Source organism: Cebus imitator, unplaced genomic scaffold (assembly GCF_001604975.1).
Source record: "Cebus imitator isolate Cc_AM_T3 unplaced genomic scaffold, Cebus_imitator-1.0 Scaffold491, whole genome shotgun sequence".
NCBI classification, from domain to species: Eukaryota; Metazoa; Chordata; class Mammalia; order Primates; family Cebidae; genus Cebus; species Cebus imitator.
Genome location: NW_016107806.1, coordinates 1,361,460 through 1,376,360, shown reverse-complemented (window position 1 = coordinate 1,376,360; position 14,901 = coordinate 1,361,460). Strand labels below are relative to the sequence as shown.

The following is a 14,901-nucleotide window of genomic DNA, read 5'->3' as shown; positions in this document are numbered from 1 at the left end:
AAAAAAAAAAAAAAAAAAGAGCCATTAAAACTTTATGTAAGTTTTATACCATCATTGTTTCCTTCACCCTGCTTCTCAGGGATAAAATTCTGCGACTGGAGAATTTTTCTTTTGTATTTTTTTGTAGAGACGGGGTTTCACCATGTTGGTCAAGCTGGTCTTGAACTCCAAACCTCAGGTGATCCACCCCCCTTGGCCTCCAAAGTGCTTGGATTACAGGCGTGAGACACCACACCTGGCCGCGACTGGAGAATTTTTAAATCAACCAATACAATGAACATAAATGTAATATAATATTTTACTTTAGCCATTAAAGTCCTTGCCCTTCTCATTAAGGAAACCTCAAAAACAACTAACTGGAGCCTCATCTCGATGCTGCTAATAACTACCACAGAGGCAAGAAGGAAAAGTTAAAGGGCATCCCAACTTCTGCACTAGACAATCAAATAACAAGCCAGTATGATTTGTTTTCTCCATGCAGATACAAGTTCTATAGCGTAATCACTGGGCCAGATGTGGTGGCTCACGCCTATAATTGCAGCACTATGGAAGGCTGAGACGGGCAGATCACCTGAGATCAGGAGCTCGAGATCAGCCTGGCCAACATGACGAAACCCCGTCTCTACAAAAAAAATACAAAAGTTAGCCAGACATGGTGGTGTACACCAGTAGTCCCAGCTACTAGGGAAGCCAAAGCAGGAGAACTGCTTGAACCCGTGAGGTAAAGGCTGCAGTAAGCCAAGATTATGTCACTGCACTCCAGCCTGGACAAGAACAAGACTCCGTCTCAAAAATAAAGTTGTATATGGTAACCACTGCATGATAACCAAGGAAATTTACTCTTAATGCTTTTGTGGGATTCCTGTCATTCCCTGATACTAAGTAAAACTATCAGCCTAGTCCAGAAGATCAGTCTTGACTTGTCTTTTAAAGCCTCCAAGGAGATTAAATCTAGTCTTCATCACTTTATCATCATCATCATCGTCAACAAACAGTCCTTTCTTAAAAAACTAGAATGGGTGCAGTGGCTCACGCCTGTAATCCCAGCACAAGGCAGGCAGATTGCTTGAGCCTAGTTCAAGACCAGCCTGGGCAATATGGCAAAACCCTGTATACTAAAAATACAAAAACTAGCCAGGCATGGTGGTGGGCACCAGTAGTCTCAGCTACTCAGAAAGCTGAGGCAGGAAGATTACTTCAGCCTGGGAAACGGAGGGTGTAATAAGCCATGATCATGCCACTGCACTCCAGCCTGGGCGACAAGGTAAGATTGTCTCAAAAAAAAATAAACGAAAAAGAAAAACAAAAACAAAAAAATGATAGCCTGGGCACAGTGGCTCACACCTATAATTCCAGCACTTTGGGAGGCAGAGATGGGCAGATCACCAGAGGTCCGGAGTTCTAGACCAGCCTGGTCAACATGGTGAAACCCTGTCTCTGCTAAAAATACAAAAATTAGCCGGGTATGGTGGCCCGTGCCTGTAGTCACAGCTACTCAGGAAGCTGAGGCAGAATAGCTTGAACCCAGTAGGTGGAGGTTGCAGCAAGCCCGAGACCACACCATTGCACTCCAGTCTGGGCAACAGAGCAAGACTCCATTTCAAACAAACAGTTTGTACAACTCAAGGTAATTTTTTTTTTCCCCTTCAGTCTATATCCCAAGATTATACAAAGCATTATATTAAAAAAACAATGGGGTAGGCACAGTGGCCCATGCCTGTCATGCCAGCACTTTGGAAGGCTGAGGTGGGTGGATCACCTGAGGTTCGGAGTTCAAGACCAGCCTGACCAACATGGAGAAACCTCATCTCTACTAGAAATACAGAATTAGATGGGCATGGTGGCGCATGCTGGTAATCTCAGCTACTCAAGAGGCTGAGACAGGAGAATCACCTGAACCCGGGAGGCGGAGGTTGTAGTGAGCCAAGATCGCATCACTGCACTCCAGCCCTGACAACAAGAGTGAAATTCCGTCCCAAAATAAAATAAAATAAATAAATAAAAGCAGTGAAAATTATCTAGTGTTCATTGTGTTATACATAAAAAGGAACTCCTTTGTTATTTAGCTCTATTAAATTTTCAGGGAAATTAATCCTCTAACATTTATTCTCAATGGAAACGAAATTACATTACGTCACATATTAATTAGTACAGGTAATGCAAAAAGAACAGAAAAAACAGAACAGTATTTATATTTAGTTTTGATATTTTTACTTAAAAAATTTTTTTTAACGGAGTCTCGCTCTGTTGCCCAGGCTGGAGTGCAGTGGTACGATCTTGGCTCACTGCAACCTCCACCTTCTGGGTTCAAACAATTCTCTTGCCTCAGCCTCCTGAGTACCTGGGACTACAGGCATATGCCACCACGCCTGGCTAATTTTTCTTATTTTTTTTTTTTTTTTAGTAGAGATGGGGTTTTATTGTGTTGCCCAGGATGGTCAGGCAATCCCTCACCCCGGCCTCTGAAACTTCTGGGATTATAGGTGTGAGCCACCATGACCAGCCTAAAAAAATTTTTTTTAGAAACAGGGTTTCATTCTGTCACCCAGGATGGAGTACAATGGCGAGCTCTTGGCTCACTGTAGTCTTGAATTCCTAGTCTTAAGCAATCCTCCCCCTTCAGCCTCCAGAGTAGCTGAGACTACAGAAACGTGCCACTGTCCTCAGTTGAAAACATCTTTTTGATATCAAAAGTCTGATTTGGTTATAAATTTTCACACTTCCAGACATTAAAAGGGCAATTAAGAGACTTAGATCACATAACCACGTTTTCCAGTCATTTATCTTAAGGGTTGGTAGTTACTTCTCTTCATTACACTTTCTTACAACCTTTGTCCTATTTTCTTTCTTCTTTTTCTACTTAATTCCAATACTCCTCTCCATTTCCCTTCTCCCCCCACCTCTTCTCACCTGTTACCTTTTCTTTTCTTTTTTTTTTTGAGACGGAGTTTCTCTCTTGTTACCCAGGCTGGAGTGCAACGGCGCGATCTCGGCTCACCACAACCTCCACCTCCTGGGTTCAGGCAATTCTCCTGCCTCAGCCTCCTGAGTAGCTGGGATTACAGGCACGCGCCACCATGCCCAGCTAATTTTTTGTAGTTTTTAGTAGAGACGGGGTTTCACCATGTTGACCAGGATGGTCTCGATCTCTTGACCTCATGATCCACCCGCCTCGGCCTCCCAAAGTGCTGGGATTACAGGCGTGAGCCACCGCGCCCGGCCTACCTGTTACCTTTTCTATGTGGCAGGACATTGACCACCAAGTTACTACTAAATTAACACACACACACACACACACACACACACACACACACACACACACACAAAACATTTTAAGAGTTAAAAACTGACAGAGTTCTGAATTAGTACCTAGCTTGGCAGTTTTCTAGTTAAAATAATTACTCTAACTGGAAAAATAAAATTATATGTAAACACATGGTCTGCTTACCTCTTACAACTTTAATATCCCTCCATCAAATAAAAGGAAAGAAAAAGAAAAAAAAAAAGCAGTACTTCTTAGGACTTACTGACTAGGAGAAAACTGGTACTTGCAGCATCTTTGTTTAGTTTAAATGATTCCTTTGATGCAGTTAATGACCTCAGATTTTTTTAAATGCTCTGAGTCAACAAGTACTGTGCCATAAAGGCTCTAAGTTATTTATAATACCGCTACTGAAACCACACTTGTATAGCCACCTTTGGGAAGACAGGAAGGACAAGCGCTTTCATCCCTATTTACAGAGAAATGGAGACACAGCTAGTAAGTGGCAGAACTGGGAAGACCATAGGTTTCTGGAAGCCTTGTCTACAAATGTCTGGTTTAAGTAAATATATAAGACAATTCTGCCCGTCAAGAAATGGGGAACTGCTACAATCCCCCATCACAGTTTAATAAGTGTTGCAAAAGGATTAAAATGTGTTGACAAGTTTATGTCATCGACTTTCTCTCAAGAGTAATAACAGTGTTCATTCAATACAATGAGTATTCAGTAAATGATGTTAACTTATTTATATAAGAATATCCAGTCTGTCCAGAACTAAGTCCTCTCTTAGAGCTATTCCCTATTACCCAACTCAAGTATCTCTACATCCAAGTCTGCTTAAGAAGACAAAGAGGATGCTTCACCTACCAAAAACTTCACTGTCTTTGGAAGGAACTGTGTATGTGTGCTAGGATTAGCAGGAAGGTTTGATAAGGATAAAACATGTTTCCTACTCACCATACTGTGATGAGAAAATGTGTTCCCTGAAGCAGGCTGTGATATGGCAGTCTGCTTCGAATTGCTGAACACCAGAGGCTGGGCCAGAGAAGGAGCCTGAGACGGATCCAGATTAGATGAATCATTCTCCATTGTAGATGGTGTCTTCCCCAGCAGAACAGCAAGGTCAATTCTATTGGGGAAGGGAAGGGATCTTGATGAATAATGACTGAACATGCTAGCATTCCCCAATACTCAAATCAGATTAGATCAAAATGAAGCCACTTAATAGAGCTTCTTCTAAAAGGGCTCAAACACAAAGCCTTGAAATGCTTAACTTCCCAAAATAACTGATGCATAAGAGCCACTACAATATATAGCTGAATTCCACTGATGTGGCCAATAATAATGGTTAATTTTAAAGTGAAGTCATTAATTTATGAAATATCAAATACTAGTTTTAACACTGAAGCTCAATAACTTAGCCAAAATTTGTAAGTACTTATCCATCATTTTAATACTGAATCCCTGTCATTACTAATTCCTAAAATAGAAAACCATATACCAGGCTGGGCGCGGTGGCTCATGCCTGTAATCCCAGCACTTTGGGAGGCCAAGGTGGGCGAATCATGAAGTAAGTAGTTGGAGACCGGCCTGACCAACATGGTGAAACCTTGTCTCTACTAAAAATACAAAAATTAGCTGGGCATGGTGGTACACTCCTGTAATCCCAGTACTTGGGAGGCTGAGGCAGGAGAATGGTTTGAACCCAGGAAGCGGTGGTTGCAGTGAGCTGAGATTGCACCATTGCACTGCAGCCTGGGCAACAAGAGCAAAACTCAATCTCAGAAAAAAAAAAAAGACCATCACATACCAGAACACTGGAATCTTCAAATGGCTTTAGAACAGGGACAGTTTGGGAGAGATATTTCTTCCCGCAATTTTCATAAAATTTCCTAAGTTACCTGTGGTACAATGTATACTTGAGCTCTGCCTTGTTTCTGTCACAAAGCTCCTAAAATATTTAGAATTTCCTAAGTGATAGTGTCCTTTGTTACTCATAACAAGCTTCTTTCAACTGTACCTGAGTTTATGTTAATGAGGTGGATCCCCAGAAGCTTCAGGATGAGGGTTATTCACTACAAAGACCAAATAAGGCTGGGCACAGTGGCTCACACCTGTAATCCCAACACTTTGGAAGGCTGAGGTAGGTGGATCACTTGAAGTCAGGAGTTCGAGACCAGCCTGACCAACATGGTAAAACCCCATCTCTACTAAAAATACAAAAATCAGCTGAGCATGGTGGCAGGTGCCTATCATCCCAGCTACTCAGGAGGCTGAGGCAGAATTGCTCAAACACGGGAGGCAGACATTGCAGTGAGCCAAGATTGTGCCACTGCACTCTAGCCTGGGCAACAGACTGAGTCTCTGTCTCAGAAAAAGAAAGGTCAGGTAAGAGGGTTGGAACTTTCAGAAGCCCCTCCCAATCCCACCAAACTCCAGGGATGTAGGCGAGGTGGCTAATAAGTCCAATCACCAACAGCTAATCATTTAATCAATCATGCCTACGTAATGAGATTTCTAACAATGAGATTTGGAGAGCTTCAAGATACCTGCAGAGGACAAGTTCTGTGTGCCCCACTCACACGCCTATTTATACCTTGCCCGATGCATTTCTTCCTCTAGGCTGTTCCTGAGTTGTACCTTTATGATACACCAGTAATGCGCTAGGCGCAGTGGCTCACACCTGTAATCCTAGCACTTTGGGAAGCCAAGGTGGGTGGATCACCTGAGGTCCGGCTGGCCAACATGGTGAAACATTGCCTCTACTAAAAATACAAAAATAAGCTGGGCATGGTCGTGCATGCCTGTAATCCCAGCTACTCAGGAGGCTGAGGCAGAAGAAAGGCTTGAACCCACAAAGTGGAGTTTGCAGTGAGCCAAGGCCATGCCACTGCACTCCAGCCTGGGTGACAGAGCAAGACTCCATCTCACAAAACAAAAACAAAGAAAAAAAAAAAACAGTAATAGTAGGTAAAACTCTTGAGTTCTGAGTCACTCCAGTGAATTCTCAAACTTGATAAGGGGGTCATGGGAACCTCCAAATTTGCAGCTGGCTGGCAGAACCTCTGAAGTCAGGGCAGTCTTGTGGAACTAAGCCTTCAACTTGTGGGGTCTGCACTAACTCTGGGTAGTTAATGTCAAAACTGGTCTAGAAAAAATCCAAGAGGTTTCTAGGGGATTAAAAATGTTCCCCGAAGAGTGTAACTCCTACCAGTGATCCCTAGAGATTCAAATTCTAAAACATTTATTAACTGAATCCTGTTGATCCAAAGGAAAAAAATGACCGTTTTACTCAGTGGGCTCGGAGAACAGAAGAAACTACTGAACAGTTCTAAAAAAATTCAGAAATAAAAACATTTCCACTTTTGGTTCTTTTTTCCCTGACTTATTTCAAAACAAGTTATATACTCAGCGCTGGTGATATGAAAGGCTGATCTTTGTAATTAAAGCGCTATTTAGGGGGAGAATCAACTTTAAAATTATAACATATGAACTTCCATTTAATAGATTAACTAGCACTAAGTCTTAGAAGTCTCTCAATCAACTAAAGAGGAATGGAATGTAATTTGGTTATTATCACCAACACCATGGGAATTTATAAAGGCCAATGCCTCTCATCCTCACAGTTATCTCAGCAGATNAAGAAAGGGTACTAAATTTTACTGCACACTTGCCTCTGACCAGCAGTGATTGTCACATTCTCCGCAGGCAGAGGCACTGAAGACACATTAGAGGCAGTGAAGATCTTGGTCTCAGAAAGCTGGAAAACAGAGTAATTAGTCGCTCTGGGTATCAGGGATGCTACAGTCAGAAATTTGGCATAGGTAAGGGGAATCCAACATCAAGAAAAAGTGAAAGCCCTATAAAAAGAAAACTACCCTGAGGAACCCTGAATGGATTGACTTTCAAACCCTTCAACATATGCTCAATGGTTTCAGCCAAAGAAAGAGTAGAACCAAGGAACCCAATAAAATATAGTGGAGTCACATGATCATATGCATGCTGAACTTACAGGCACGCTACATATAAAAAAAGAAAAGAAAATCCCTCTATACTTTCCCATTGTAGTTCCAACTCCCACCTCTACCCAAATCACACTTGTCTTCTACTACTCCCTTCATAGCCCCACCCCTCCCAAAGAAAGATCATAACCAAGATGAAGAAAGAAAGAAAAAAAAGTTCATTTTCGGCTTTTGAGCAGTAAAGGCCCAAGTGCAGGTGAAATAAGGTTTTTTCAGAGATAATTTTAACTAGATGCCATTTTTGCCTTAATATTGACTTTATGTCATCTAGTCTTTCCACTATTAAGGCATCAAACCTAGGTAAGCAAATGCAGGGATTAACTTTTCCTACTATTAAAAGTTGATTTGGGTTTTGTTTTTATTTCTTGATTAAAATCGCTAAAAAACAGAGAATCCACTCCCCACTCAACATCCAACACCATGTATCATTCTCTCAAAGTTGCTTAAGCAGACAAGCCAAATCTCAGCAAGGAGCATAATTTGCCCATTTTCACAAAGCAGGCTAGTTCATTGATGATACAACAGAAAATAATCACCCTATGATGCTGATGCCTCTGAAATTTTAAAAACCCAGAATTGGCAATCAAAAGTCTTCACATGTCATTCCTCTTATCGCAAAAGCTGTCTTGCCTGACTACATGAAAGTATAGAAAAGTACATAGATTAAAAACGTAAAAACAAGGGTTTATCCATGATCACTGAAAACCATAATTCAAAGGAAAAGCTTGACTGTGACCAGGAATCAGCAAAATTCTTACACTCAGGTAGTACTCAAATGAATTCACACAGCTTGTTTACGTGCCACCCATCTATGAGGTTTCCAAGTTGAGTCAAGGTGGCAGATAGCCAAGTCTACACATATTCATCTCAATTACAATTATACAGTTGGACTTCAAATAAATAAAAGGGTTCCCGAGTCAACCAGACTACAAGTTTGAGGATTTGGTACCACAACACTCACTTTGTATCCACTGCCAATCCATTACAGGACCTTATAGCAAATACTTAAATGCTCCAAGTAGTCATGTACCACCAGCAGCTGTTACTCAATGCACTACCTGCCTAACTCCATTTCTCGTGCCCTACCCAACCACCAATCTCTTCCTGGAATAAATCCGACAATCAGATATTGGACTTACACAAGTGCACTTGCCCTTTCCATAGTGTGGTTCCAGAGTCCTGTTCATGCCCAGTCTCCTTCATATAACATATGTGAAATGTTCTGGCTCAGAACACTATTTTGGATGTAAAAGTTTTGGGTCAGAATCTTAAGGGTGAATTTTGAAGGGCAGAAACATACCCATTTTCTATCCCTAAACACCACTTAGGGATAGAAGGCATTAGTGAGGAATGACCTGGGAATACCTACATCTTCATTCCAATCTTCAGTCCCCCATTCCTCTGTTGCAGTCCTCCATGCACCTGAGAATAAAGAAAAATAGTGACATAACCTATTAAATGCCAGTACAAAGCATTGTGAAGAAAACATTATTTTATTAATTTTTTTGGCAGCCAAAAGTGTGACTAAAATTTAGCAATCAAAAGAAATTCTTGGGCTTTAGAGGTAGGGAAAGACTCTTTAGAAAGGGATACCTGAGAGTACCAGGGTTTTAATAAGATTATGATTTCATAGCTACTTCCAGTTTTTGTTACAGAGCAGGGATGGGGGTCGGGGGAGACAACAACAACTCAAAGCCCCAAGCAGTATCTTTAACACCCGCAGGCCTGATTTAGTGGTTCAGTGAAATGGCAGCAGCTAATTTAAACCATAACATGCAAACTATACCTATTTATCTAGTATAAGACAAAAAGAAAACTGCAGGCAGTCTGAAGAAGGATAGTAGCACTGATAGAGAAACACAAATGGTTACCACATAATGGTTAGTGAAGGAGCAGTGAAGAAGGACGGGTTTGAAACCCAAACTGAGGGCAGTGAAAACTATCTGCTATGAGAACTGGATTAAAAATGCATATATTCAGCAGAAGTCAAGTTTATAGATCTTATTGGTTTAACTACATAACTATAAGAAAAGCCCCAGCCAGGTGTAGTGGTTCACACCTGTAATCCCAGCACTTTGGAAGGCTGAGGCAGGCAGATCACCTGAGGTCAGGAGTTCAAGACCAGCCTGGCCAACATGATGAAACCTCGTCTCTACTAAAAATACAAATTAGCCAGGCGTGATGGCACATGCCTGTAATCCCAGCTACTCAGGACGCTTAAGGCAGGAGAATCGCCTAAACTTGGGAGGTGGAGGTTGCAGTGAACTGAGATCATGCCACTGCACTCCAGCCTGGGCCACAGAGCAAGACTCCATCTCAGGGAAATGAAAAGAAAAGAAAAGCCCCTATAGATCTGTTCTCTTCAAAACACAATAAACAAGATTGAAAAATCAAATATGGATTTTAATTACTGTCCTAACCCTACTCATACAGAACTTAAAATCTGACTTGCTAAGGTCATGGCACAGACAATGGGAGTATACACTCTCCTTGTGTTTGCTGGTAATATTGAAGCTGGGATATACAGTTTCTACTGGAGAAATCCAAAAGCAAACAAACAACCTTCCTAATAGGGATGAAAATGTCTTTGAGAACCAGGATTCTTCCCTTCAGCCAAAGGCATAGTAAAAACAAGAACCTGTCTGAAGAAGGGACAAGAACACCCTTATTTTCTTGCTAGAATATATATTATATAACTCTTCAAGTCTTCTCTCCTGCTGGAAAAAGCTCACAAGAATGAAATGAAAAGTCTGACATTCAGATACTGCGTCACTGAAAAGAAGTATTCTAACACCTATAAAACCCATCTGAAATTCTTCTAAACATTTAATAATGAAAAAAATCTTACTTCCTAGAGGAAAATATATTCATTGTAAAGACTTTCCCAGGAAAATGTTAAAATTGTACCAGGGAAATCCCAAATCACTTAATAATGACAATATTCTCCAAACCAAAGTTCAATCTCAGTACAGACAAGTCACAAGCCACATTCTTTTCTCCCTCTTCATTGATACCACACTTTCTTCTCACTGACATCCATCTTATTTTGGCTCAATGGAATCTAAGATGAGTTAGCACTTACATACAATCCTAGAGTTAAATGTGATCTAACAGGTTATCTAATCTAGGCTCTCAATGCAAGAATTTTTTTTTTTTTGCACACTGATGACTTCAACTGGGATGGAAAGGAGGAACGTAGATACCTAACTGATATGTTCCTATTTGGGTATATGGTCATGACTGAGGAAGAGAGATTTGAGGAAGCATTAAGGAACAGTAAGAAGGAAATGCTCTAAACAACAGACTAGGGTTTCCATTCCATTAGCAGAAAGCAATCAATGTAACTGTCAGATATTCATTAAATAAACAGAAAAGTGGACACTGAAAACATGAGAGAAAAAGGCAGAAAGAGAAAAAGCAGAAAGATAGAAAAATGACATATCCACAGATATTTCAGCTCATAAAAATCTACAAAAATATCCGGGGCAGTTAGGCGCCTGGATGTATCATACCAGGAGCAGTCTGAAATTTTCGGGGATAATTTGACCCCTCAACCCCAATGAAATCAAGTCCTGAAACAAAAAAGACAAGAAAAGAAAAAACAACCAGTGAAATTTGGCTTGTAAATGAGAATGTCTGCCCCAATACATAACTCCCATTGTACCTGTGGATACTGTAAGGGTAAGTTTGGATTTATTTTTTTGATTTAAAGGGGAATTTGAAGTTTGCTATCAGGAAAACATAAAAAGAGACCATGCATGAAGGTATGTTCACATCATGAAACTAACAACAGCCAGGCATGGTGGCTAACATCTGTAATCCCAGCACTTTGGGACACCAAGGCAGGTATATCAATTAAGGCCAGGAGTTTGAGACCAGCCTGGGCAACACGTTGAAGCCCCATCTCTACTAAAATTACAAAAATTAGCCATGTGTGGTGGCGTGCACCTGTAGCCCCAGCTACCTGGGAGGCTGAGACATGAGAAGAGCTTGAACTTGGGAGGCGGAAGGATGCAGTGAGCCAAGATCGCACCACTGAATGCCAGCATGGGTGACAAAGCAAGACTCTGTCTCAAACATAATAATAATAATAAATAAAAAAGAAACAAATTAACAACAATGGGAATTCATGAAGCTATAACCAACACTTTCACACTAACAAGATGATAGTGGCATCACATTCAGCCACAAATCAGATTTCTAGTTGCGGCCTTCCAAATTTGCTCCCTTTCCTACTCAGTAGAAATTAACACACACACTTTACCTTTCCCTGTTTCCCAACCAGATTCTTACTGAAGACAGCCAAAGTTAAGGACTGGGACCCCATGGGTGAATTTCTATTCACAACAAAAAACAAACTTTTTAACTTCCATCATCTTATCCGCCAAATATAAAAAGCCAAATACCCAGGGGTAAACTAAAGCTCAAGAACAGTAACTTATTTGTTATTGAGACTGCTACCACTGCCTCTACAAATCCATCAAGAGATTAATGAAGAGTAGTTCGATTGCCTCCAAAGTATAGTAGTTAAACTGTAACAGGACATTTCATAAATAAACAATGCAGAAATTCAAAGATACCTATTCTTGTAACTCAACTTCAGCCTCCACCCATTAAATGTGTAAAAATGAATTTATAAGACGGCAGCTTGGTGAACAAAAAGCAGGCAACATTCAGAATCTCAGGAATTATATATTGCAGGAAAAAGGTGAGAAGCTATTTGTGCCAAAGACTCTCCTAAAGACCCAGAGATCACATATCTGTGAAAGATGACAAGGCAAATTTAAACAGGTAAGGAGTCAAAGAGCCTATTTCAGGCTCCACTCATCCCCCTTTGTCATAGGAAAAAAAGCCTTAGGCTCTAATGTGCTAGCTCAGCCAGAATGAGGTAGCTGTTCTCAAGAAGAATACTTCAGAGTTTTCTTATTAAAATGAACTGCTTGGCAGGGTGGGGTGGCTCACATCCCAGCACTGTGGGAGGCCAAGGCGGGCGATCATGAGGTCAAGAGATAGAGATCATCCTGGTCAACATGGTGAAACGCTGTCTCTATTAAAAATACAAAAAATTGGCTGGGTGTGGTGGTACACACGTGTAGTCCAGCTATTTGGGAGGCTGAAGCAGGAGAATCACTTTAGCCCAGGAGGCAGAGGTTGCTGTGAGCCTAGATCATGCCACTACACTCCAACCTGGCGACAGAGTGAGACTCCATCTCAAAAAATAAACTGCTCTTATTAAAAATGGCACATGTATCCACCCCAAAACACATCTTAGGTGTACACCACAGCTTACATTATCTTTAAATATTTATATCCAGCCCAGACAAAGGCACCAAAGTCAGTCAACAAAAAGTAATCTTATTCAAATCCTGAATACTCCATCACACCAAGAAGGCTCTTCCACAGGGCACAAAAAGGCTAGAGAGATTTCAAAATCATCTTGTTCAGATACTGACATGTCCCAAAAATAAAGGGAAAAAAGGATATTCTTATCTGGGTAACAGAAAACAAATAAATGGATAGTATGGACTTTGATTCTGGGTCCTGTTCATCTTTACGAGCAGTGGCTTAATGAATGCTGGCTATCTTTTCACGAGGCAAAGCTACCCTAACATAAACACTAGAAAATACACTTCGACCTAACAGCAGTGACATAGTATAATTGAAAGAGCACGGACTTTCAGTGTCAAACAATGCTAAATTCAAATACGAGCAAATTTATGACCTCTCTTTTGGTCTTTGTTTTGTCATCTGCAAAGTGATGATAAATAACGATTATTTCACACAATATTGAGCAGCATTAATTGAAATAGCATGCACAATGTGCAAAAAGGCACACGGTATATCAAGAGTATATATAGCAATACAATTGCTAGTCTTTTCTCACCCTATCTCCATAACCAAACACTATTCTTCCATGTTTTACCGTAACCATAACCAGAAAAAAATATTTCCTTAGATTCCCAGAGACAAGAAATGAAGGACAAATGGTCACTCACTCGTCCCATCATCTGGTTCAAAGTGGCCAGTGTTGTTCCACGTATTGCCGCTACTATTGCCATAGTTATCATCAGTATTGGCTGGCTCTGCATAATCAGCTGGGTTAAAGGTTCTGGAAAAAAATAAAGCTTAAAAGAGTCTCTGACCTCTAAGCAGCTTAGGCAAATATTAACTCAAAGAATCAAAATCTTGTCTGTATCCTTCCTAGTACGGCTCTATCATGGCCCCATTCCTGTGTGTTATCTACTTTTTCTCACTTATCACTCTACCCAAAATTTCATGGCATAATCGACTTATATCTAAGATATTCTGAGAAAAGAGCAGGTATATTGATTCAAATAAAGATATATATGATACAGGTAATGATCCAGGTGGTAAATGTTTACCCCTAAGAAATGAGCCCTAAGTCCCCACATCTTTCTGACTATATAGTCTAGAAATCATTCTGATCATTTTGGTTAAGGCTGCCTACAGTAATTTTTTTTTTCCTACAGTAATTTTTAAGGGAAAAAAAATTAAGACACTAATCAATGAAACTTACCCCATTCCTTGAGCAGAAAACCTTCCTCCTCGCCTACCAGAGCCACCTAAAGAAAGAATGAGAAAAAGAGATGTATTTTAGAAGTTGATATAAAATTTCCTTGCCAGGCAGGCACAGTGGCTCTCGCCAGCAATCCCAGCACTTTGAGAGGCTGAGGTGGGCGGACTGCTTGCATCCAGAAGTTCAAGATCAGCCTAGGCAATAGAGCAAAACCCTATCACTATAAAAAGTACAAAAATTAACCAAGTGTGGTAGAATGTGCCTACAGTCCCAGGTCTTTAGTGGGCTGCGGCAGGAGGATCACTTGAGCCCGGGAGGCAGAGGTAGCAATGAGCTGAGAACACACTAATGCACTCCAGCCAGGGTGACAGTGAAACCTTGCCTCAAAAATTAAAAAAACTACCTTGCCAGCTGAGACAGCTCTGGAATAATAAGTGGTTGATATTATCAGATATTCTTTCTTTCTGTCCCATGTTACACATCAGTGAGTAGGACAATCACTACTGCTGAGAGATTATTCTTTTGCTGCTCAAACGGCCACGTCCTCAAGCAAATATAGTATCAGCAATAAAGACTAGAGGAAATGACATCTACCTTCTTTCTCACTCTCCCTTTCTGCAATCTCTAGTATATGAGTGACACCTCAAGAATTAATGTAACTAGACTCCATGTTAATTTGCTTTTTAACAAAGTAGACCCTGGAGCCAAGTACCCTGGCTCACGCCTATAACCTCAGCATTTTGGCAGACCAAGCAGGAGGATCCCTTGAAGCCAGGAGTTTGAGATCACCTTAGGCAATACACTCAGACTCCATCTCTACCAAACTATTTAAAAATTAGCAAGGTGAGTGGATCACTTGAGATCAGGAGTTGGAGACCAGCCTGGCCAATGTGGTGAAACTCCATCTCTACTCAAAATACAAAAATTATCTGGGCATAGTGGTGCACACTTGTAATCCCAGCTACACGGGAGGCTGAGGCAAGAGAATCACTTGAACCCGGCATGTAGAGGTTGCAGTGAGCTAAGATCACATCAATGCACACCAGCCTGGGCAACAAGAGCAAAACTCTGTCTCAAA

General features: G+C 40.9%; 1 protein-coding gene across 37 annotated transcripts in view; it reads right to left on the bottom strand.

The window, feature by feature from the left end:
- Nucleotides 1-14,901, bottom strand: part of UBAP2L (ubiquitin associated protein 2 like) — a 59,753-nt gene that overhangs the window by 23,097 nt on the left and 21,755 nt on the right. For 26 of the 37 annotated variants that reach the window (XM_017513384.1, XM_017513376.2, XM_037733059.1 and 23 more), the window contains exons 7-11: nt 13,824-13,869; nt 13,282-13,394; nt 8,655-8,707; nt 6,938-7,023; nt 4,221-4,392 (exon numbers count right to left, since the gene is read on the bottom strand). In XM_017513384.1, coding sequence (XP_017368873.1) covers nt 4,221-4,392; nt 6,938-7,023; nt 8,655-8,707; nt 13,282-13,394; nt 13,824-13,869 — 470 coding nt within the window. Of the gene's footprint in view, nt 1-4,220; nt 4,393-6,937; nt 7,024-8,654; nt 8,708-10,797; nt 10,858-13,281; nt 13,395-13,823; nt 13,870-14,901 lie in introns of all 37 variants that reach the window. The other 11 variants (XM_037733038.1, XM_037733048.1, XM_037733040.1 and 8 more) reach the window with 1 other exon arrangement.